We start from the raw sequence: 24103 nt of genomic DNA on the forward strand, positions 1-24103 counted from the left end.
AGGGGGAAGGCATGTGGGTATTGCCACATAAGTTGGATGACTTCTGCAACTGTGGCTTGCCTATCCAGGGATAGCAATGCCTCCTGAGCACTGACCCTGGGGTGCTTTGCTTCAACAGCTCTTTGCACTTTTTCAAGTCACAATGGAGTTTTGCAACAGGTATGTGTGCAGTGAATGTGTATGGCTTCAACGGCTCATTTTCCAGGAATACACATTCTACTTTTCATACAGGTTACAAATCTCTAGTCTCTGCATTTCCATCTCCTCTCTTTCTCTGTTGCTTTATACCTATACAGTGCCTTTAGAAAGTATTCACACCCCTTGACTTTTTCCACATTGTGTTGTGTTACAGCCTGAATTTAAAATGGAATAAATGGAGCTTTTTTTGTCACTGGCCTACACACACACAATACTCCATAATGTCAAAGTGGAATTAATCTCTTCAAAATGTTTACAAATTAATAAAAAATAAAAATCTGAAATGTCTTCGAGTCGGTAAGTATTCAACCCCTTTGTTACGGCCTAAATAAGTTCAGGAGTAAAAATGTGCTTAACAGGTCACAAAATAAGTTGCATGGACTCCCTCTGTGTGCAATAATAGTGTTTAACATGATTGTTGAATGATTACTTCATCTTTGTACCCCACACATGGACTTTACAGTCCCTCCGCTGAGCAGTGAATTTCAAACACAGATTCAACCAAAGACCAGGGAGGTTTTCCAATGCCTCACAAAGAAGGGCACCTATTGGTAGATGGGTAAAAATAAAAACTGCAGACATTGAATATCTCTTTGAGTATGTTGAAGTTACTAAATACACTTTGGATGGTGTGTCAATACACCAGGTCACTACAAAGATACAAGTGTACTTCCAAAGTCAGTTGCCGGAGAGGAAGGACACCGCTCAGGGATGTCACCAATGGTGACTTTAAAACAGTTACAGAGTTTAATGGCTGTGATAGGAGAAAACTGAGGATGGATCAATAACATTGTAGTTACTCCACAATACTAACCTAATTGACAGAGTGAAAATAAGGAATTCTCTACAGATAACTTAGCACTAAAGTAATACTGCAAAAAATGTGTTTTGTTTGGGGCAAATCCAATACAACACATTACTGAGTACCACTCTCCATATTTTCAAGCAGCGACCATGGCTGCATCGTGCTATGATATGCTTGTAATTGTTAAGGACTGGGGAGTTTTTCAGGATAAAAAAGAAACGGAATGGAGATAAGCACAGGCAAAATCCTAGAGGAAAACCCTGTTCAGCCTGCTTTTCACCAGACACTGGGAGATGAATTCACCTTTCAGCAGGACAATAACCGAAAGTTATTTGCTTAACAAGAAGACAGTGAATGTTCCTGAGTGGTCGAGTTACAGTTTTGACTTAAATCTACCTGAAAATCTATGGAATGACTTGAAAATGATTGTCTAGGAATGATCAACAATTCATTTGACAGAGCTTGAAGAATTTTTAAAGGAATAATGGGCAAATGTTACACAATCCAAGTATGGAAAGCTCTTAGAGACTTACCCAGAAAGATTCACAGCTGTAACCACTTTGTCATTATGGGTTATTGTGTGTAGATGGGCGAGGAAAAATAAATAAATGTAATCTATTTTGAATTCAGGCTGTAACACAAGAAAATGTTGAATAAGTCAAGGGGTATGAATACTTTCTGAAGGCACTGTATACAGTATGCCATTTAGCAGACACTTTTCTCCATCGTGAAGTTTTCGTATGGTTGGCCCCAGCGGGAATTGAATCTACAATCCTGGCAATGCAAGTGCCAATCTCTACCAACTGAGCTTGACAGGACTACTCTCCCATCTCTCCCACAGGACGACAATACACAACTCAAAATTGTGCTGCTGCCAGGGTCCCTCACCTCAAACTGCAACACGGCTACACTGGAGCTTTCCAGACCGACATTTTATACCTTTGAACATTTTTGAGTCAGATAACTTTGTTTTTTTCTGACTAGCACTAATTTTCTTCACCAAAATAAACAGATCAAGTCATGCATGAAAAATATGATATGATATCTGATTGCATTGGTTGAGATCCTACAGTATAAGACCTGTGAAGTACACAGCCATGTGAATGATTGCAGAGATGGAGATGTTTGGTGGTGGGGCCAGTAGCAGATGTTCATGACTCAGGGATGAATCCTAATTCATGAGTGCTTGAAGTGCACAAAATCTCCCAATGACAGAGAAGCCATTTACTTGTGTGTGAGAGGGTGTGTGTGTGTGTGTGTGTGTGTGTGTGTGTGTGCGTTTGTGTGTGCGTGCGTGCATGTTATAGAGCTGAACTTCCTGCCCTGAGACATCCAATCCCTGGGGTTCCTAGTCTGTGAAGACATCCGCTATAACAGAGAGGTGGAGAGTGGCAAAGTTTGGGTAGGGGGGTAATTGAGGGAATGGGGAAGACAGGGGAGAGTAGGGAGGATTGGTACATTAAAAACAGATGGAGCGTATGACCTTGGTTTCCCCTGAAATCCAAAACAAGGCTGGACCCCCAGTAGAACAGACCAGTAGGGCCCGGGGGATCACTATACCGAGGGCCGCCCCACACCACCACAGTCTGGCTCTGTTTACCCATTCACAGAGAGAGCACATCCAGTCAGTGAGAGGCCCCTCTCCAGATGGTGTGTGTGTGTGTGTGTGTGTGTGTGTGTGTGTAACCTCACAATGACTTGCAAATACAGTACGACAACAACATATTGTTTTTGTTACAATTGTACACTATCAGAGTGCAGCATACTCAGTGGTAGCCAGTGGAACACCAAGATAGAAACGATAGATAGCGATCTCAGTGGAACACCAAGATAGAAACGATAGATAGCGATCTCAGTGGTAGCCAGTGGAACACCAAGATCGAAACGATAGATAGCAATCTCAGTGGTAGCCAGTGGAACACCAAGATAGAAACGATAAATAGCGATCTCAGTGGTAGCCAGTGGAACACCAAGATCGAAAAGATAGATAGCGATGCATACAGACAATCTTTGAGAACAACATAGACACAAAAAGCTGAAACCCTGTGAGGCCATTCTTCATTTAGACTTTGACCCATTACAACATTATACTGGTATCTGCAAAAACAATTCTGCCATTAACACTCATTTCACATCTTCATAACATTGCTTTCCTTCTGGAAGTTAACTCCTCAGAGTCAGCACAAAGGAGGGTCATCGCCAGTCCTATGTTGAACAGAGCTCCAGTCTGAAATGGGGAGCAGAGCCATGTTCTCTGTATTAGACACCAGTCATAAATTAGAGACCTTGGTCTCAATTGGACTCCCTTTAAAAATAAAGTTAAAATGAAATCCATTAAATTAACTCTGAACCACCATATCGGTTACAGAAGAAATACTGTGTCTTGGTCCATTAACCCCTTGCCCGATGTGAACTTACGATAAGGAACATTGTCCCAAGAAAAAGCAGAACAGTGAGTCCAACCAAGAGTGAGGACAAGTAAGTAAAATCTGGTTCAGTGACTATTCCTATCTTCATTACACCACAGTCAGGAGATTAAATAAACTAAACAAACCACAAAAACAAAGTGCCCAGTCTAGAATACAGTGGGTGATGATCGGCCATTGTTTTTCACCCTGTGATTTTGATGTCATACAGTACATAGCAGGGAGTTTAGGATCAAAGAATGTATGAGGTACACAAGGGGACCACTGTTTTGACTGCAGTGCCCTTGGGGCATTTATACCTCCAGCTCACCAGCTCTCTGAGTTTAAAAGGTAGACAGATAGATAAACAGACGAACGGACTGAAGGACGGGGGGACAGACACAGGTACAGCAAAATAATCCTCAGCAACAGAATTTGAACGTTTAGTCCATAATGTTGCTTGATCAGTGGTTAGGCCATTAGCTGGCCAAAAGTAGGCTACATGAAAAGTGCAATACTGTTCATATAACTATGTGTTAGTGTGGGCTTTCAGTGAACTTATGTAAATCACGAAGCTCATCTATATTTGCAGGAAAATGGTCAGCATCAAAAGTGATGAACTTAAGATCCTACATCTGTACAGTACTCTACTCACCCTCTTTGCAGTCGTCTCCCAGGAAGCCTGGGCAGCACCTCCACTCCAGTGCTGTCACCTGGCGAAACGTCAGCTTGTACATGGGCCGGACCAGCGTCCTGTAACTGAGAGAAGATGATAGTCACTGACGGGCAGCACTGTAGCACTGGGGCACGTGTTCACTTCACAGACATCATTAGAGGTCTTAACACTGACGTCAGTAACATTACTGTAGGACAACCTTCACAGACATCATTAGAGGTCTTAACACTGACGTCAGTAACATTACTGTAGGACAAACCTTAACAGATGTCATTCAAATCCTTTACAAGGGAGAGAATACACTGACCTCTTTACACTGGGAATGACTCTAAATCAAAATATGTTTAATTCATCTGTAACATAGGGATAAAATAACAATGTCGATCCAAGCTTAACACTATGTCCGAATACCCAGAGTCCATTAAAGTAGTCTTTCTGGAAGACATAGAACAATGGAATGCAACTGCACAGTTACAAATCACACACATCTACAGTATATGATAAACGGCTATGGTCTTACATCAGTGTCTTTTCTGGGAGCAATGGCAGACCTGGGAATACTGGAATGGGAAAAATCCTATTCATATGCCTTAATGGTGTATGACTTGCTGCCCTGCGTGGTGTTCTAGGGAGTAAATCTGCCTTCTTCGACCAACAAAAAACTTAATAAAGAGCATTTCCATGGGGGTGAATTATCAGTCATTAGACTGTCTGTAGTCAAAGCTGGATAATATAAACACATTATAATTATGACCCCTTGTGCAACATCCGGCCAGACTCTTGTCCAGCTGAACTGAAACCAGAATCAATGATCTGATCTTTTCCCGCAAGAATGCTTTGTCTTCAGGAGATGTAGAATTATGAATCTGAAGGCACCAAAATGTAGTGCCACAAAAATGTAATGGCACTTGACCCATAGCTATCCCGAAGGCGACTAAGGGAAACCTGGAAATGGTAGCCACCAAAGCTTTTGGCTCAGCAAGATGGTTTGTTACCTTATAGGCTACTACAACCCATTATGATTTATATCTAGCTTGTTGACATGAGTGGATATTCCCTAAACTCAATATGTGTCCCAGCACAACACTGAAATCATAACACTTAATGTCTGAAGTTGTAATTGGCGCTGCATGACAATCAATCTGCATGAAGGGCCTGTGACGGTGAGTGAGTGAATGCCATTCATACCTGATGAGGTTAGAACAGGGTCCTGGCCACCGGCAACTCTGAAACACTCGCTGTACTAGCGTCTCCGTCCCGTTGTGCACTTGGCATGACACAGTCTTCGACACTGTGTACTGACACCAGTTCCTACCAAAGGAGACCACAGGGAGGCAGAGTTTTAGTGTGTGTGTGTGTGTGTGTGTGTGTGTGGATAATAAAGCATTTTTTATTGCAATTCTTATTTTATTGAGGAAAACTCTCTGGCAGGTCCGCTTATGTCAATTGAGAAGTTTGGAATATCAGGACAAATCTAGTAAGACATTAAATAAATGTGTTCATATTGTCATAAACTAGCGTTGAGAGACAATGTGAAATTTCTAAGTAGTCTGCTCCATGAATTCATTCCAAATCAAACCAGAGCCACATCTTAATGCGTTTCATTTCATTATTCATCGCACGAATTGCAAGTTATATACTTTTGGTTACTTCATTCAGAATAAAGTCAATGCAAATTGTCATGCTCAAGCATACACAACAAGTCCACCTTTCTCAACACCTTTCTCAACAGAATGAGAGCTATAATTTTTTTAACTTGTTTTTGATTTAACTAGGTAAGTCAGTTAATTACAATGACCGCCAAACCTGGACGACGCTGGGCCAATTGTGCGCAGCCCTATGGTACTTCCAATCATGGCTGCGCCACTCGGAGCTCCCCCCCAAAATAGAAATGTATATTTATATTTCATGTTTAACCTTGAACAACAACTTGGAATCATAATAACTTTTCTGATGAATACATGAGTGACTTCATTAGGTTTTCATTTAGGCTACTTATTTGCTTGAGGTCCACTTACCTGCGAGCCGAGTTGGTGCCTGCAAGGGGTCCAGCAGTGTGTTCAGTGTGGATGCGTTGCAATGTCACACCTGGAAACTGATAGACAAACCCGGTCCCTTGTGACAGACTGGGTGAACACATCCAAATACAGAGAAAGCTCAAAATTATTGAAGCTGTCATTGTCTGCGAATTTATGGTTCCTTTCGAGTGATAGTTTGAACACTACCTGTATTGTGAAGTGTATAAAGGTTGGAAACGGACGTCTTGGGAAGGCAAAGCCGCAGGGAACGAATATAGCGTCCTAATTTGTCATTAAAGTACAGTAATTTCATATAAATCTGCAACGTCGTGAGACATTCTGTAGTGTTCTCCTGGTCCCTGCCTTCTTCGTGTTAGGCGTTTGCCTTCCAACTCTGGAGGGAATGTCTACTGTCTGCAGCAGCGTGCGCGCTATATGCAGCAGTTTTTGCGCAGAGCCTATTACCGCTCAGTAATGTGGAACGGATAAAGTTCACCACCATCAACAGAATATATAGTGGTAGGCTAGCTATTCGTTTTACATGTATGGAATAGGAAGCCGTATCAAACCTTATCCATGCATAATTTACGAGGCACCAACATTAACTAACAAGTGCGTAAATGCAAATCAAATAGTGATGCAAATCATATCGGTTTAATTGATCAAAAAGTGTAAAAAGTAGCAATAGATTTGAAGGAAAGAACTAGTATAGGCAGGTAGGGGCCTAGAGTAAGAGTGCATTTACACATTGTTACATAGTACTCACAACCAGTATAATCTCCCGTGGGCATGTTTTACTTCTGGGTTACAGAGATTACAACTAGTATAATTGTCTCCAACAATGAAATCGGGGATGGGACTGTGGATCTGTCTCTATCCATTAGTTGGCTATCTGATGGGACATCTCAGACAGCACTGGACCGATTTTGATGAAACTTGGGTGAATGATGTGTCTTGCCATAGAGATCTGGCATTTACAAAATTACACTGATTGGCCCAAATCGGGAGATAATAATTATCTTCAATGTGTTAGTCACAGGTGATAACTCAATTGGCCCAAGGTGGCGCTGCATAATTCGTGGGGGATGACATGTTTACTGTTGTCTTGTTCTCTTTTGATCTCACATGAGCAGAATTGTATCATCCATTTAATGCAGAGGAGGTTGATGATGGCTGGAACAGTCCCTTGGTCACATCATCAGGATGTCAACGAATTTCTGGAAATGCAAAAACACTGCCATATTTGTGGTATTTTATAAAAAAAGAATAATACACAATGTATTTATGAATGCAAGCGTCTACTAAAGAGTCCAGAGGCTTCATCTCCAACAACAACTTGTTAGAGAGAAAACATAAACATCATTCATTGACGAGAGATACTTACGAGCTAAAATAAACATGTCGCTGGTTTAGGAGGATTCAAGCACTGTTAAGGACAACAAACCCAATCAACAAAACAAACCAAAGCCATTTTGCCAAGAGGTATCAAAGATGGCACCAAACAATCCACAAGCAATGGATGTTGACTTGTTAAAATCCATCAACGAAAGGCTTGCCAAACTTGATATCTTGGATATATTACGAGAGGACATCAATGCATTATGTGCCAGTCTAGAAATCAGCCAATGTCAGATTGATGATCTAAGGAAAGAGAACACAGAACTGAAAGGTAATGTAGACTATATTCATGGTTGGTGGTGCAAAGGGAGAACAAACAACTTAATTAAAGAAACCTTGCTTGATGTACAGTGTCGAACAATGCGGTACAATCTAATCTTTTCAGGGATACCGGAGAATGACAACAGCAGAAGCTGCGAGGACACAGTCCGAGACTTTATGTCAACTCAACTAAAACTGCCCATTGATGTTGTGCGTAATGTCACTTTCTCCAGAGTCCATAGAATGAGTAAGGCCTCTGGGAATTGGCCACGGGCTATTATTGCATGTTTTGACAATTTTAAGCAAAAGGAAATGGCGAAGAGCAGGGGCATAGAACTAAGAAACACTGATTTTGGAATGAATGATCACTTCCCCACAGTGATCAATGAAAGGAGAAATACATGTATCCCATCATGAATGAAAAGCGTTGCCTGAATCAACGAGTCTCCATGGTGATGGATACACTTTACATCAACGGGCAACTGTATCGGGACTCTAGAGTAACTCCCTGGCTATTTTAATCCAGCTGTATCGGGACTAGTGTAACTCCCTGGCTATTTTAATCCAACTGTATCGGGACTCTAGAGTAACTCCCTGGCTATTTTAATCCAACTGTATCGGGACTCTAGAGTAACTCCCTGGCTATTTTAATCCAACTGTATCGGGACTCTAGAGTAACTCCCTGGCTATTTTAATTCTATGTTCAAATCTGAGTTTGTGTTTTGTAGTGTGTCATGACAACTTCAACTATAATGAATGCTGATCTCCACTATAATGAATCTCCACTATAATGAATACATGATCTGTTCATCTCCACATGGTTTCATATAGCTCAGGTGAATGTACAGTATGTAGCCTTCCTAACACAATACATGAGGTTTTCAACTTGGTCAACATAAATAATATCCATATTTTAGCTTTGACCGAAACGCATTTAGATTGTATCTGTAAATGATGGGCAAATTAACATTATATAGTCTACTTTGAAGGAATAGGAATGGTGTGGGTGTAGCACTGCACATTCAGAATCATATTTTTATTGTATATATTTATTTAACCTTTATTTAACTAGGCAAGTCAGTTAAGAACAAATTCTTATTTACAATGAAGGTCTACTAAAAAGCCTCCTGCGGTGATGGGGCCTGGGATTAAAGAAATACATTATTAAAAATACAATATAAATATAGGACAAAAAACACATCACAACAAGAGACACACAACACTTAGGTCTTAGGTCTCTCTACATAAAGAGAGACCTAAGACAACATAACAAGGCAGAAACACAACATGGTAGCAGCACAAAAACATTGTAAAAACATTATTGGGCAACGTCAACAGCACAAAGGTCAAGAAGGTAGAGACAACAATACATCATACAAAGCAGCCACAACTGTCAGTAAGAGTGTCCATGATTGAGTCTTTGAATGAAGAGATTGAGATAAAACTGTCCAGTTTGAGTGTTTGTTGAAGCTCGCTCCAGTCGCTAGCTGCACCGAATTGAAAAGAAGAGCGATCCAGGGATCTGTGTGCTTTGGGGACCTTTAACAGAATGTGACTGGCAGAACTGGTGTTGTATGTGGAGAATGAGGGCTGCAGTAGATATCTCAGATAGGGGGGAGTGAGGCCTAAGAGGGTTTTATAAATAAGCAAAAAACAGTGGGTCTTGCGACGGGTATACAGAGATGACCAATTTACAGAGGAGTATAGAGTACAGTGATGTGTCCTATAAGGCGCATTGGTGGTGAATCTGATGGCCAAATGGTAAAGAACATCTAGTCGCTCGAGAGTACCCTTACCTGCCAATCTATAAATGATGTCTCTGTAATCTAGCATGGGTAGGATGGTTCATCTGAATCAGGGTTAATTTGTCAGCTGGGGTGAAAGAGGAGCGATTACGATACAGGAAACCAAGTCTAGATTTAACTTTAGCCTGCAGCTTTGATATGTGCTGAGAGAAGGACAGTGCACCATCTAGCCATACTCCCAAGTACTTGTATGAGGTGACTACCTCAAGCTCTAAACCGTCAGAGGTAATAACACCTGTGGGAAGACGGGCATTCTTCTTACCAAACCACATGACCTTTGTTTTTGGAGGTGTTCAGAACAAGGTTAAGGGTAGAGAAAGCTTGTTGGACACTAAGAAAGCTTTGTTGTGGAGCATTTAACACAAAATCCGGGGAGGGTCCAGCTGAGTATAAGACTGTATCATCTGCATATAAATGGAAGAGAGAGCTTCCTACTGCCTGAGCTATGTTGTTGATGTAAATTGAGAAGTGTGTGGGGCCTAGGATTGAGTCTTGGGGTACTCCCTTGGTGACAGGCAGTGGCTGAGACAGCAGATTATCTGACTTATATATATATATATATATATATATATATATACACACACACACTGCTCAAAAAAATAAAGGGAACACTAAAATAACACATCCTAGACTTGAATGAATAAAACATTCTTTTTAAAATACTTTTTTTCTTTACATAGTTGAATGTGCTGACAACAAAATCACACAAAAATGATCAATGGAAATCAAAATTATCAACCCATGGAGGTCTGGATTTGGAGTCACACCTAAAATTAAAGTGGAAAACCACACTACAGGCTGATCCAACTTTGATGTAATGTCCCTAAAACAAGTCAAAATGAGGCTCAGTAGTGTGTGTGGCCTCCACGTGCCTGTATGACCTCCCTACAACGCCTGGGCATGCTCCTGATGAGGTGGCGGATGGTCTCCTGAGGGATCTCCTCCCAGACCTGGACTAAAGCATCCGCCAGCTCCTGGACAGTCTGTGGTGCAACGTGGCGTTGGTGGATGGAGCGAGACATGATGTCCCAGATGTGCTCAATTGGATTCAGGTCTGGGGAACAGGCGGGCCAGTCCATAGCACCAATGCCTTCCTCTTGCAGGAACTGCTGACACACTCCAGCCACATGAGGTCTAGCATTGTCTTGCATTAGGAGGAACCCAGGGCCAACCTCACCTGCATATGGTCTCACAAGGGGTCTGAGGATCTCATCTCGGTACCTAATGGCAGTCAGGCTACCTCTGGCGAGCACATGGAGGGCTGTGCGGCCCCCCAAAGAAATGCCACCCCACACCATGACTGACCCACCGCCAAACCGGTCATGCTGGAGGATGTTGCAGGCAGCAGAACGTTCTCCCCGGCGTCTCCAGACTCTGTCACGTCTGTCACATGTGCTCAGTGTGAACCTGCTTTCATCTGTGAAGAGCACAGGGCGCCAGTGGCGAATTTGCCAATCTTGGTGTTCTCTGGCAAATGCCAAACGTCCTGCACGGTGTTGGGCTGTAAGCACAACCCCCACCTGTGGACGTCGGGCCCTCATACCACTCTCATGGAGTCTGTTTCTGACCGTTTAAGCAGACACATGCACATTTGTGGCCTGCTGGAGGTAATTTTGCAGGGCTCTGGCAGTGCTCCTCCTGCTCCTCCTTGCACAAAGGTGGAGGTAGCGGTCCTGCTGCTGGGTTGTTGCCCTCCTACGGCCTCCTCCACGTCTCCTGGTAGCACCTCCATGCTCTGGACACTACGCTGACAGACACAGCAAACCTTCTTGCCACAGCTCGCATTGATGTGCCATCCTGGATGAGCTGCACTACCTGAGCCACTTGTGTGGGTCGTAGACTCCGTCTCATGCTACCACTAGAGTGAAAGCACCGCCAGCATTCAAAAGTGACCAAAACATCAGCCAGGAAGCATAGGAACTGAGAAGTGGTCTGTGGTCACCACCTGCAGAACCACTCCTTTATTGGGGGTGTCTTGCTAATTGCCCATAATTTCCACCTGTTGTCTATTCTATTTGCACAACAGCATGCAAAATGTATTGTCAATCAGTGTTGCTTCCTAAGTGGACAGTTTGATTTCACAGAAGTGTGATTGAGTTACATTGTGTTGTTTAAGTGTTCCCTTTATTTCTTTAGATCTCCTTTAGCACCTCGGACTCAGTGACTGACTGCAGGGAGAAACTTTGTAGCGGGGCAGGAGAAAGAGGGAGAAGCGTTGGGGATGGTCGCATTAGAAGGGGTGGGAGATGAGGAAATGTTGGATGGGCAAGGAGGCATGGCTGAGTCAAATAGGAATCCTGGAATCCTGGAATTCTTGTCAGTAACAACCACATCATAAACATTAAGGTACATGGGCAGCTGTGAGGAGAAGGGTTTATTCTCCAGGTCTTTAACTGCTCCTTAAAGTAACTAACTATGCCTTCCGGATAGCCTGAGTACACATATTTCTAATTTGCCAGAACGATAGCCAGTCAGCCTGAGTATGCGTGTGCCAAGCCTTTCGCCAAATTCAATTCTTGAGGTGGAGTAAGTCTGCAAGATCACAGTCGAACCAGGGGCTGAACCTGTTTTTAATTCTCATTTTGTTAATGGGGGCGTGTTTGTTAACAATACCACTGAAAATATCAAAAAAGAAGGTCCAAGCATCTCCGACAGAGGGGATCAAGCTGATTCTATACCATTTTACATATACCTTTTAAGAGGAGGGATGACCTTAATGTATGTCAAATGTTTTACAAAGAAAATGTATTTACTGAGCAATAATGTAAACATACATTCTTCCAAACAAGCTATTGTCCAATGGATTGATGATCATATTATGAACAAAAAAAATGCTCTTTTAGTCTACAAATGGTGTCAGTAGAGGAGGTGTTAAACCTATTGAAGTCATTTAAATCTACAGGTTATGATCTTATGGACAATTTTTTACCAAGCTATGCTACTTCCCAGATTGCAGCTCCACTGAAATACATATTTAATTGGTCACAGAAAAGGGGGCGTTTGCAAATGTGTGGAAGCATGTTAAACTGTGTCCTATCCCGAAAGACAGCAAAGAACCCATTACTCCTGCCAATATTCTACCAATTAGTCTACTCCCTTCACTCAGTAAGATATTGGAGGGTATTGTGAGTAGGCAAATATGCGAGTACATGGAAAATAATTATCTGATTACAGCCAACCAGCATGCTTACCGCAAAAACAATTCCACTACCACTGCATTGGTTAACATGACTGACTAGTGGGTCAATGCTATGGATAATGGCAGGTTTGTGGGTGTACAATTTTTTGATTTTAGTGCAGCATTTGATTTAGTGGATCATGAAATCATTGACAAAATCATTGCATTATGGTTTTAAGGAGGTATTGAATTGGGTACAGTCATATGTAACTGACAGGAAACAGTCCACCTATATCAATGGCTCATTTTCTTCCCCTCATGCTTTAAACTGTGGAATACCGCAGGGCAGCTGCCTTGGGCCACTTCTTTACTTAATATATACCAACGAACTTCCTTATGCCGTATCTGAAACTCAAACTACTATATTTGCAGATGATACTACAATTTATACAGCAAGGTTAAACAGGTACAGCAAGCTCTACAAGTAGATTTGGAAAATATCAGGGAGTGGGTTTGGTGGAACAAACTTGTTTTAAACACCAAGAAAACCAAAGTTATGTTGGTATGTTCCACCAGCATGCTGGGGAGTACAAATTGAGGAAGTGACAGAAACCAAACAACTAGGAGTGCAGCTAGACAACTGCTTATCATGGTCGTCTCAAATAACTAATCTATGTAAAAAAAAATAATATTAAAACAGCATGCATGTTCAGAAGGATAGCCAAATACTTACTGGGAAAGATTTTTAAGCAAATAACACAAGCATTAGTTGGGAGTCAGGTGAACTACTGTTCTGTGTTCTGGGGAAATGCATCAGCAAGTGAAATTAGGAGTCTGCAGATTGAATAGAACTAAGCAGCAAGGATTGTTTTAAAGGTGGAGATATGGTTATTCTGTTGTAGTCATGCTCAATGCTCATGGTTGGCCATCAATCAACAAGATAATTGAAAAATGCATGCTTATTTTATTTCATAATATACACCATTTAAAACGTCCAAACTCTATTCACAGCAGTATTCAGTTGGTAAGAGACAGACATTCCGTAAATACTAGGAATAGATTTTCCACATACTGTATGTGTTATCCAGGCAGAAAAGAGAAATTGGCAAAATAATGATTTCGATTCAGAGCAATAAAGAAATGTAATTATTTATCTGAGCAAACCAGAAACATTCAATATATACATTCAAACAATACTTTAAAACCATTTTAATATAATACATAGGAAAGTTGTGCTGGACTATGGTAGATGAAGAATCAATCTATCTTTTTAGACTGTTTAACTGGTCAATATGTCAGTGTATTATGTCTGTTTGTAACAGTGTGTTACATGTGAAAATGTGATCGTATTATAAATTGTATTTTAATGTTTAAGGACTCTTGGAAGATTAGTCCAAATGAGGACTAAAAGAGATCCTAATAAAATGTACAGCCCACAGATGGGCCATGACTCATACAGAATATCTTAATACGGTCTAGAACAAAACAAGCACATTACAAAAAAAACATTGTATCACTGTAGGATGTAGGAATATTAATATTAATAATACTGTATAAACATAAAAAATATGGGAACATAAACAAATCCCTTGACTTCTGTCATTGCTTAGTCTGAGTATATCCATTGCACATTACCCTGACCAAAAACTTGAATCAGTTAGTTAGTTATCGCCATCTTGTGGTCACAGTATATAATTGCCTCTGTGGTGAGTTCCATGACAGCCTGTCCACTCCAGCTCTGTGTCCCCCCTCCCCCCTCCAGTCACCTGCACCTTCTCGGGGTCAAAGCTCCAGTACTGCTGCTCCTTGAAGTATACCTGTCTATCAGGGTGGTTGAGGGCCCCGTTGGCCCTCTGGGGGACGCCCCTCCAGTCCCCCAGGCTGCGGGGTAGTATGAGTTGGGCATCAGGGTCCCAAAGTTAAGCACAAAGTAACGCTGGTGGCCCAGGTGGCGGTAGGTGAAGGCCTGGTCAGGGTGTCTAGGGAGGCCTAGCTCACTTCTCCTCAGGGGGAAGCCTGGGTCCACATCGCTGCTAGAGTAACGCCACACTCGCCTGCCAGGAGGAAGAGACGCAAGGAGAAATGTGCTGGTGGTGTGAGATGTGATATTGCAATGCAGCAACACAAACTGAAAAATCTGTGTAAAACATTTCTGCTATAATCTGACTGTTTTCTGTATGTCGAACTTGAACACTAACCCCAACTGTGATTCAAGACAGTTATTACTGTAACAAGAACAAATAATTTCTGGTACATTTATTGCCGGTTACTTGTGTCTTCATGTGCAGACTACCTTTGAAAAAGTATAACTTATTGTCCATATTTGAGTAAGCAGCTGCCTCAATAGTGAGGGGTAGTCCTGGCCAGCGGTTCTGCAGAGGTAGAGGGGAGCTGGTCTGGCCTGCAAGAAACACAGTCCAGAACAGGCTCCCACGGAATACTAGGCTGGTACCATCTTGGTCTGCAAGGTAATATAAATTGGAAGCTTTACAGGTATCAGAGTATATCACTGTCTTCAGAAGTCAATGAGGAATTCTCAAAATACTGTTTACGTAAGCTTATGTCCCAAAATAGTCATATGCCAAAATCCACCAGATCTGGATTAGTCTTGTTTGAAACCACAACTCTTACCCAAACCTTGCTTCTAACCTCAGTATGTTGGGTAAGTAAGTACAACTTCCAGTTGTGTGAGAGCCATTAATTTCAATTATTTTTTAGCCATTTTAGCATGGTCATATAGTGACTACCAGTTCAGTCTTACCCATGGTGATGGCATCAAAGAAGCCCCTGCAGTATGGAGGTGGGGTGGAATCAGGCTCCCCAGTGAACCCTTGGGACAGCTCCCAGTCCTGCAGGGCAGAGCTGAACACCTGACCAGGCAACTGGACTACCTGATCACTCCCTATAGAGGACATTCAATTACAAAAAGGACAGTAGCTTTAGTAATGTATAAGCTTTTATGACTATACAGTACATTATATACATGCATATTCTTCCATGTTACTACAATAGACCAAGTGCATCTGCAAAAATCCTGACTTATTCATGTACATTACATCTGACACCCAGCTTTCTGCAATGGACAAGTACAGATATGACCTACATACCTGTTTCAAAGCAAGTTAGAGAGTTACACGAAATATACTAATTGGCACGCCATATCATTGCAGCATGGAAAACCCAACACATCACGGATGACTGAGTGCTGAGATACTGACAGCTGAGCTGACGTTTGATTTACTGTATTCTGATGCCAAAAAAAAAAAATATCTAAAGAGCCAAATGATTTTCCGATGCCCCTGAATCGCAGACACAACGTCTCCTTTGATTTGTCTCCAGATGTTGCCCACCCGTTCTGTTTGGAAGAGTTGAGCAAACAATTGTGTTAAGGTCTGATAGAATCTGCATCCCTAAGGAGAGCAAGACAAAACATGGGGAGATAGTTTGTCTGGCTTCTCCCTGTTTTACTGTCTAAGTGGAAACGTTGATGTACAGGGATGTTGCTTGTTGACTTTGGTGTGACTTTGAGGGGATGAGAGGATGGGAAAAAAAGACTGATAAACACTGTCTCCAGCTGCCGGAAGCCTGGCTCTGTGATATAGTGATCTCTGGACATCCTTTTGGGTAAAGCATCAGAGTGGTCAGATGGAAGAATTGAGTCTATAGAGTTACACCTATGCTACCGGGTGTGATTCCCTCATTGGTGGAAAAAGTACCCAATTGTCAAACCTGCGTAAAAGTAAAGATACGTTAATAGAAAATGACTCAAGTAAAAGTCACCCAGTAAAATACTAGTTGAGTAAAAGTCTAAAGGTATTTGGTTTTAAATATACTTAAGTATTAAAAGTAAATGTAATTAATAAAATGTACTTAAGTATCAAAAGTAAAAGTATAAATCATTTCAAATTCCTTATATTAAGCAAACCAGACAGCACCATTTTCTTGCTGTTTTTATTTACGGAAAGCCAGGGGCACACTCCAACACTCAGACTTCATTTACAAACGAAGCATTTGTGTTTAGTGAATCCGCCAAATCAGGTGGTAGGGATGACCAGGGATGTTCTCTTGATACACGCTATACGGGTTTGAGTTATTTGGCAACTTTAGTTGTGAATGATGCAAACCTTAGAATGTCTTAGAAATAAAATCTTATACAGTTGAAGTCGGAAGTTTACATACGCTTAAAACTCGTTTTTCAACCACTCCAAAAGTTTCTTGTTAACAAACTATAGTTTTGGCAAGTCGGTTAGGACATCTACTTTGTGCATGACAGAAGTCATTTTTCCAAAAATGGTTTACAGACAGATTATTTCACTGATTATTCACTGTGTAACAATTCCAGTGGGTCAGAAGTTTACATACACTAAGTTGACTGTGCCTTTAAACAGCTTGGAAAATTCCAGAAAAAGATGTCATGGCTTTAGAAGCTTCTAATAGGCCAATTGACATCATTTGAGACAATTGTAGGTGTACCTGTGGATGTATTTCAAGGCCTACCTCCAAACTCAGTGCCTCTCTGCTTGACATCATGGGAAAATCAAAAGAAATCAGCCAAGACCTCAGGAAAAAAATTGTAGACCTCCACAAGTCTGGTTCATCCTTGGGAGCAATTTCCAAACGCCTGAAGGTACCACGTTCATCTGTACAAACAATAGTACGCAAGTATAAACACCATGGGGCCACGCAGCCATCACACCGCTCAGGAAGGAGACACGTTCTGTCTCCTAGAGATGAACGTACTTTGGTGCGAAAAGCGCAAATCAATCCCAGAACAACTGCAAAGGACCTTGTGAAGATACTGGAGGAAACAGGTACAAAAGTATCTATATCCACAGTAAGACGACTCCTGTTTCGACATAACCTGAAAGTTATCTCAGCAAAGAAGAAGCCAATGCTCCAAAAACCACCATTAAAAAGCCAGACTACAGTTGGCAACTGCACATGGGGACAAAGATCATACTTTTTGGAGAAATGCCCCTTTGGTCTGATGAAACAGAAATAGAACTGTTTGGCCATAATTACCATTGTTATGTTTGGAGGAAAAGGGGGAGGCTTGCAAGCCGAAGAACTCCATCTCAAATGTGAAGCACGAGGGTGGCAGCATCATGTTGTGGGGGTGCCTTGCTGCAGGTGGGACTGGTGCACTTCACAAAATAGATGGCATCATGAGGTAGGAAAAGTATGTGGATATATTGAAGCAACATCTCAAGACATCAGTCAGGAAGTTAAAGCTTGGTCACAAATTGGTCTTCCAAATGGACAATGACCCCAAGCATACTTCCAAAGTTGTGGCAAAATGTCTTAAGGACAACAAGGTCAAAGTATTGGAGTGCCCATCACAAAGCCCTGATCTCAATCCTATAGAAAATGTGGGCAGAACTGAAAAAGCGTGTGAGAGCAAGGAGGCTTACAACCTGACTCAGTTACACCAGCTCTGTCTGGAGGAATGGGCCAAAAATTCACCCAATTTATTGTGGGAAGCTTGTGGAAGGCTACCTGAAACATGTATTATTATATTATATATTATTAACACCTTTATTTAACTAGGCAAATCAGTTAAGAACAAATTCTTATTTTCAATGACAGCCTAGGATTTGTGGGTTAACTGCCTTGTTCAGGGGCAGAACAACTGATTTTTACCTTGCCAGCTCGGGGATTCAATCTTGCAACCTTTCAGTTACTAGTCCAACGCTCTAACCACTAGGCTACCTGCCATTTGACCCAAGTTAAACAATTTAAAGGCAATGCTACCAAATACTATTTGAGTGTATGTAAACTTCTGACCCACTGGGAATGTGATGAAAGAAATAAAAGCTGAAATAAATCACTCTACTATTATTCTGACATTTCACATTCTTAAAATAAAGTGGTGACCCTAACTGAACTAAGACAGGGGATTTTTTACTAGGATTAAATGTCAGGAATTGTGAAACTGAGTTTAAATGTATTTGGTTAAGGTATATGTACTTCCGGTCATTTTCCTGTCCTGCTAAGCATTCAAAATTTAACAAGTACTTTTGTGTGACAGGGAAAATGTATGGTGCAAAAAGTAAATTTTCTTCAGGAATGTAGTAAAGTACAGCACTTTTCCCTGTAATAAATGGGATGGCTTTAGCCACACTTTTAATATGAAAATAATCTGTCCTTTAGCTTTTTCCAATTGATGCTTTGTATACTGTTTGACAGAGTGATTGGACACTATGATGTCATGGTGAATGATAGCACAGCAGATTGTAAAGGGTTAAACAATTGGATGCTGATCCAATCTCCAGTCAGATTTGTGGACTAAGTTCTCAATGTAATTTTATCATAATTTTATCAAATGCTCTCAAAGATGGCGTAGCAGTGCAGACGTGTTTTGTTTGTCCTCTCATGGACTTTTGTATTTTTTTCGTCTTTTTTGTATATATTTAAATTTTATATTCAATCCCTTCTCCATTTTAGTTAAATTATACCTTCTGGTAACCTGCCTCACCCAATGTGATACGGAACCGCTATTATTTGTAATTTCTAGACCTTATAGCAAGAACCACCTAGCCATCAGAAGCTAAACAGCTAATTAGCTACAAGCTATTTAGTCATTGTTAGCCACTGCTAGCGGCCTTTACCTTCTGCACAGGTACCAGCCCTTTTTTTAGCTTGGATAATACTCGCCAGCCTTCCAGTAACGGACTGTCTCTCCACTACAATTCCGGATTCCTGCCGTAATCCCTGGACCATTTTCCTGATCTTCACAGCTAGCTAGCACCCACCGAGTTACCCAGTACCGAAGCTATCCCTGAGGCCCACCTCCCGGCCTACTCAGTTGTTTACCCAGACTCCACCAAAACACTACTCCACCGGATCCTTGCCGTAAGCTCTGGGCCTTGGCACCGGATCACCGCTGCTACCGAGTGGCTATAGTGGCTAACGTCCCTGCCCCGAAGCTAGCACCAGTTAGCCGTGAGCCAGGCACATCTCCCGGATAGAAAACTAAATTACCACAATACCTCTTTTGCCATCTGGCTTGGATCCTTAGTCGACACGGCGCCCCGCCGCACCACCACGACTGTTCTGCCGACGAATACTCCATCCGCTGTGCCTTCAACCGGCCTCCGTCGGACATCGGAGCAGATGCTTCTACTAGCCCCGGGCTACTAACTTTAAACGCTGTGTCGCCCGCGTGCTAGCGTAGTAACGACTTCTCCGCGGTTTCCCTGTCCCATTTATTGTTGCCCCCTGGACCCTATGATCACTTGGCTACATAGCTGATGCCCACTGGACTGTCCATTAATCACGGTACTCCATTCTGTTTATTTTATTTTTTGTTTATCTGTCGGCCCCAGCCGCAAACTCAGGCTGTGTGTGTAGTTAACCGACCCTCTCTGCCCATTCATCGCCATTTTACCGGTTGTTGTTTTAGCTGATTAGCTGTTATTGTCTCACCCGTTGTTGTCTTAGCTAGCTCTCCAAATCAACACCTGTGATTACTTTATGCCTCGCTGTATGTCTCATATGTCAATATGCCTTGTATACTGTTGTTTAGGTTAGTTATCATTTCTTTAGTTTAAATATGGAGCCCCTAGTTCCACTCATTATACCCCTGATACCTCCTTTTGCCCACCTCCCACACATGTGGTGACCTCACCCATTATAACCAGCTTATCCAGAGATACAACCTCTCTTATCATCACTCAGTGCCTGGGCTTACCTCCGCTGTACCCGCACCCCACCATACCCCTGTCTGCACATTATGCCCTGAATCTATTCTACCACGCCCAGAAATCTGCTCATATTATTCTTTGTCCCCAACGCTGTAGGCGACCAGTTTTGATAGCCTTTAGCCGTACCCTCCTCTGTTCCTCGGGTGATGTGGAGGTAAACCCAGGCCCTGCGTGTCCCCAGGCACCCTCATTTGTTGACTTCTGTCATCGAAAAAACCTTGGTTTCATGCATGTCAACATCAGAAGCCTCCTCCCTACGTTTGTTTTACTCACTGCTTTAGCACACTCCGCCAACCCTGATGTCCTTGCCATGTCTGAATCCTGGCTTAGGAAGGCCACCAACAATTCTGAGATGTCCATACCCAGCTACAACATTTTCCATCAAGATACAACTGCCAAAGGGGGAGGAGTTGCAATCTACTGCAGCGATAGCCTGCAAAGTTCTGTCATAATTTCCAGGTCTATACCCAAACAGTTTTAACTTCTAATTTTAAAAATGAACCTCTCCAGAAATAAGTCTCTCACTGTTGCCGCCTGCTATCGACCCCCCTCTGCTCCCAGCTGTGCCCTGGATAGCATTTGTGAATTGATCGCCCCCCATCTAGCTTCAGAGTTCGTTCTGTTAGGTGACCTAAACGGGGATATGCTTAACACCCCGGCAGTCCTACAATCTAAGCTAGATGCCCTCAATCTCACACAAATCATCAAGGAACCCACCAGGTACAACCCTAAAACCGTAAACATAGCACCCTCATAGACATTATCCTGACCAACTTGCCCTCCAAATACACCTCCGCTGTTTTCAATCAGGATTTCAGCGATCACTGCCTCATTGCCTGTATCCGCTATGGGCCCGCAGTCAAACGACCACCCTTCATAACTGTCAAACGTTCCCTAAAACACTTCTGCGAGCAGGCCTTTCTAATTGACCTGGCCCGGGTATCCTGGAAGGATATTGACCTCCTCCCGTCAGTCGAGGATGCCTGGTCATTATTTAAAAGTAATTTCCTCACCTTCTTAGATAAGCATGCCCCGTTCAACAAATGCAGAACCAAGAACAGATATAGCCCTTGGTTCACTCCAGACCTGACTGCCCTTGACCAGCACAAAAAACATCCTGTGGCGGACTGCACTAGCATCGAATAGTACCCACGATATGCAACTGTTCAGGGTAGTCAGGAAGCAATACACGCAGTCAGTCAGAAAGCAAAGGCTACCTTTTTCAAGCAGAAATTTGCATTCTGTAGCTCTAACTCCAAAATGTTCTGGGACACTGTAAAGTCCATGGAGAACAAGAGCACTTCCTCCCAGATGCCCACTCCACTGAGGCTAGGTAACACGGTCACCACTGATAAATCCATGATAATCGAAAATTTCAAGAAGCATTTCTCAAAGGTTGGCCATGCCTTCCTCCTGGCTACCCCAACCCCGGCCAACAGCTCCGCCTCCCCCGCAGCTACTCGCCCAAGCCTCCCCAGCTTCTCCTTCACCCAAATCCAGACAGCAGATGTTCTGAAAGAGCTGCAAAACCTGGACCCGTACAAATCAGCTGGGCTAGACAATCTGGACCCTCTCGTTCTAAAACTACCCGCCGCCATTGTTGCAACCCCCATTACCAGCCTGTTCAACCTCTCTTTCGTATCGTCCAAGATCCCTAAAGATTGGAAAGCTGCCGCAGTCATCCCCCTCTTCAAAGGGGGTGACACCCTAGACCCAAACTGTTACAAACCTATATCCATCCTGCCCTGCCTATCTAAAGTTTTCGAAAGCCAAGTTAATAAACAGATCACTGACCATTTCGAATCCCACTGTACCTTCTCCGCCGTGCAATCCGGCTTCCAAGCCGGTCACGGGTGCACCTCAGCCACGCTCAAGGTCCTAAAAACGATATCATAACCGCCATCGATAAAAGACAGTACTGTGCAGCCATTTTCATCGACCTGGCCAAGGCTTTCGACTCTGTCAATCACCGTATTCTTATTGGCAGACTCAATAGACTTGGTTTTTCTAATGATTGCCTCGCCTTGTTCACCAACTACTTTTCAGACAGAGTTCAGTGTGTTAAATCGGAGGGCATGTTGTCCGGACCTCTGGCAGTCTCTATGGGGATGCTACAGGGTTCAATTCTCGGGCCGACTCTTTTCCCTGTATATATCAACGATGTCGCTCTTGCTGTGGGCAATTCCCTGATCCACCTCTACGCAGACGGCACCATTCTGTATACTTCCGGCCCTTCCTTGGACACTGTGCTAACAAACGAGCTTCAAAGCCATACAACACTCCTTCAGTGGCCTCCAACTGCTCTTAAATGCTAGTAAAACCAAATGCATGCTTTTCAACCGTTCGCTGCCTGCACCCGCCCGCCCGACTAGCATCACCACCCTGGATGGTTCCGACCTAGAATATGTGGACAACTATAAATACCTAGGTGTCTGGCTAGACTGTAAACTCTCCTTCCAGACTCATAATAAATATCTCCCATCCAAAATCAAATCTAGAATAGGCTTTCTATTTCGCAACAATGCCTCCTTCACTCACGTCGCCAAACATACCCTAGTAAAGCTGACTATCCTACCGATCCTCGACTTCGGTGATGTCATCTACAAAATAGCTTCCAACACTCTACTCAGAAAATCCCTGAAGTTGGAGACTTTTATTTCCCTCACCAACTTTAAACATCATCTATATGAGCAGCTAACCAATCGCTGCAGCAGCTGTACATAGTCCATCTGTAAATAGCCCACCCAATCTAACTACCTCATCCCCATACTGTTTTTATTTTATGCTCTTTCGCACACCAGTATCTCTACTTCCACATCATCATCTACTCATTTATCACTCCAGTGTTATTCTGCGTAAATCTGTGACACTTCATTTAATATGATATATTGCACTACTTTAGGTTACATTGTGAATGGAATACCGGTCGTCAGGGCTTGGAACTGGTTCAGGGAACAGAACCACAAACCGGAAAATAATGAAAGGAACAGAATCAGAATCTGGAACGGGAATGAAAGTGATCTATACTGTTTACGAACAGAACCGTTATTTAAAAAAACATGGGCGTCCGTTAATAACGTTATTTTGCATTCCAGGCATTTTTTCTAGTCCCATAAAAAATGCAACAAATTGCCTATGCAAAGCCCTCACTCTGTCACTCAGAAACGTATTCCAGTGTCTGCCTGCCAGCTGAAAATCTTTGCCTGTGTGTGTGCGTGGCCCTCCCCCTCCGAAGTATAGACTACTGTAGCCGACAGACATTACAAGCGTGATTCAGAAATGACAAAGATAGATTAAGGATACTATAGTCATCCCGTTTGGATTTATTAACTACAAAATGGTAAGACGTGTTTTTATTTGAATTAATATTCCCATGTTCCAGCGCTTCGTCTGAACTTTAACACGCATTGCTTGCAGTACGGTTTTGGAAATATAAGGAACGCATCTTTCATATCAGTGAGAAATCATTTTCAAAAAACAAAAGGTTAAATTACTACACACCTTTACACGGCCATATTTCCATGTTACAGCACTTATGTACGGAAGACAGAGTCGACTACATGTGCCAATTAGCTATCTGCATCTCCAAACACCTGTGTGTAAATAGAAGACAGACGCAACAAATGCATTGTCACTGAAAAATACTGTCAGCTGCAACTGTTAACTGGTTAAGTATGTGTTTATTTACTGTTTGTGAAATTATTTTGAGGTGATTT

General features: G+C 42.5%; 1 protein-coding gene and 1 long non-coding RNA gene across 3 annotated transcripts in view; both read right to left on the bottom strand.

Moving 5' to 3' along the window:
• The window catches only part of LOC110533591 (uncharacterized), an 80103-nt gene extending 73514 nt beyond the window's left edge, over nt 1–6589 (bottom strand). Inside the window, exons 1-4 of one of the 2 annotated variants that reach the window (XM_090186285.1) lie at nt 6310–6511; nt 6103–6210; nt 5273–5395; nt 4064–4167 (exon numbers count right to left, since the gene is read on the bottom strand). In XM_090186285.1, the coding sequence (XP_090042411.1) occupies nt 4064–4145 (82 nt within the window). In that variant the 5' untranslated portion in view covers nt 4146–4167; nt 5273–5395; nt 6103–6210; nt 6310–6511. Of the gene's footprint in view, nt 1–4063; nt 4168–5272; nt 5396–6102 lie in introns of both variants that reach the window. The other variant, XM_090186284.1, reaches the window with a different exon arrangement.
• Nucleotides 6590–14462: 7873 nt separating this feature from the next.
• Nucleotides 14463–15586, bottom strand: LOC110534912 (uncharacterized). The gene is made up of 3 exons (XR_002475181.3): nt 15446–15586; nt 14978–15145; nt 14463–14738 (listed from the first exon to the last, which is right to left on the bottom strand). It is a non-coding gene; the product is annotated as an uncharacterized LOC110534912 (long non-coding RNA).
• Nucleotides 15587–24103: the final 8517 nt, after the last annotated feature.

This window comes from Oncorhynchus mykiss, chromosome 10, assembly GCF_057628025.1.
Source record: "Oncorhynchus mykiss isolate SJ-2025 chromosome 10, ASM5762802v1, whole genome shotgun sequence".
Lineage (NCBI taxonomy): Eukaryota > Metazoa > Chordata > Actinopteri > Salmoniformes > Salmonidae > Oncorhynchus > Oncorhynchus mykiss.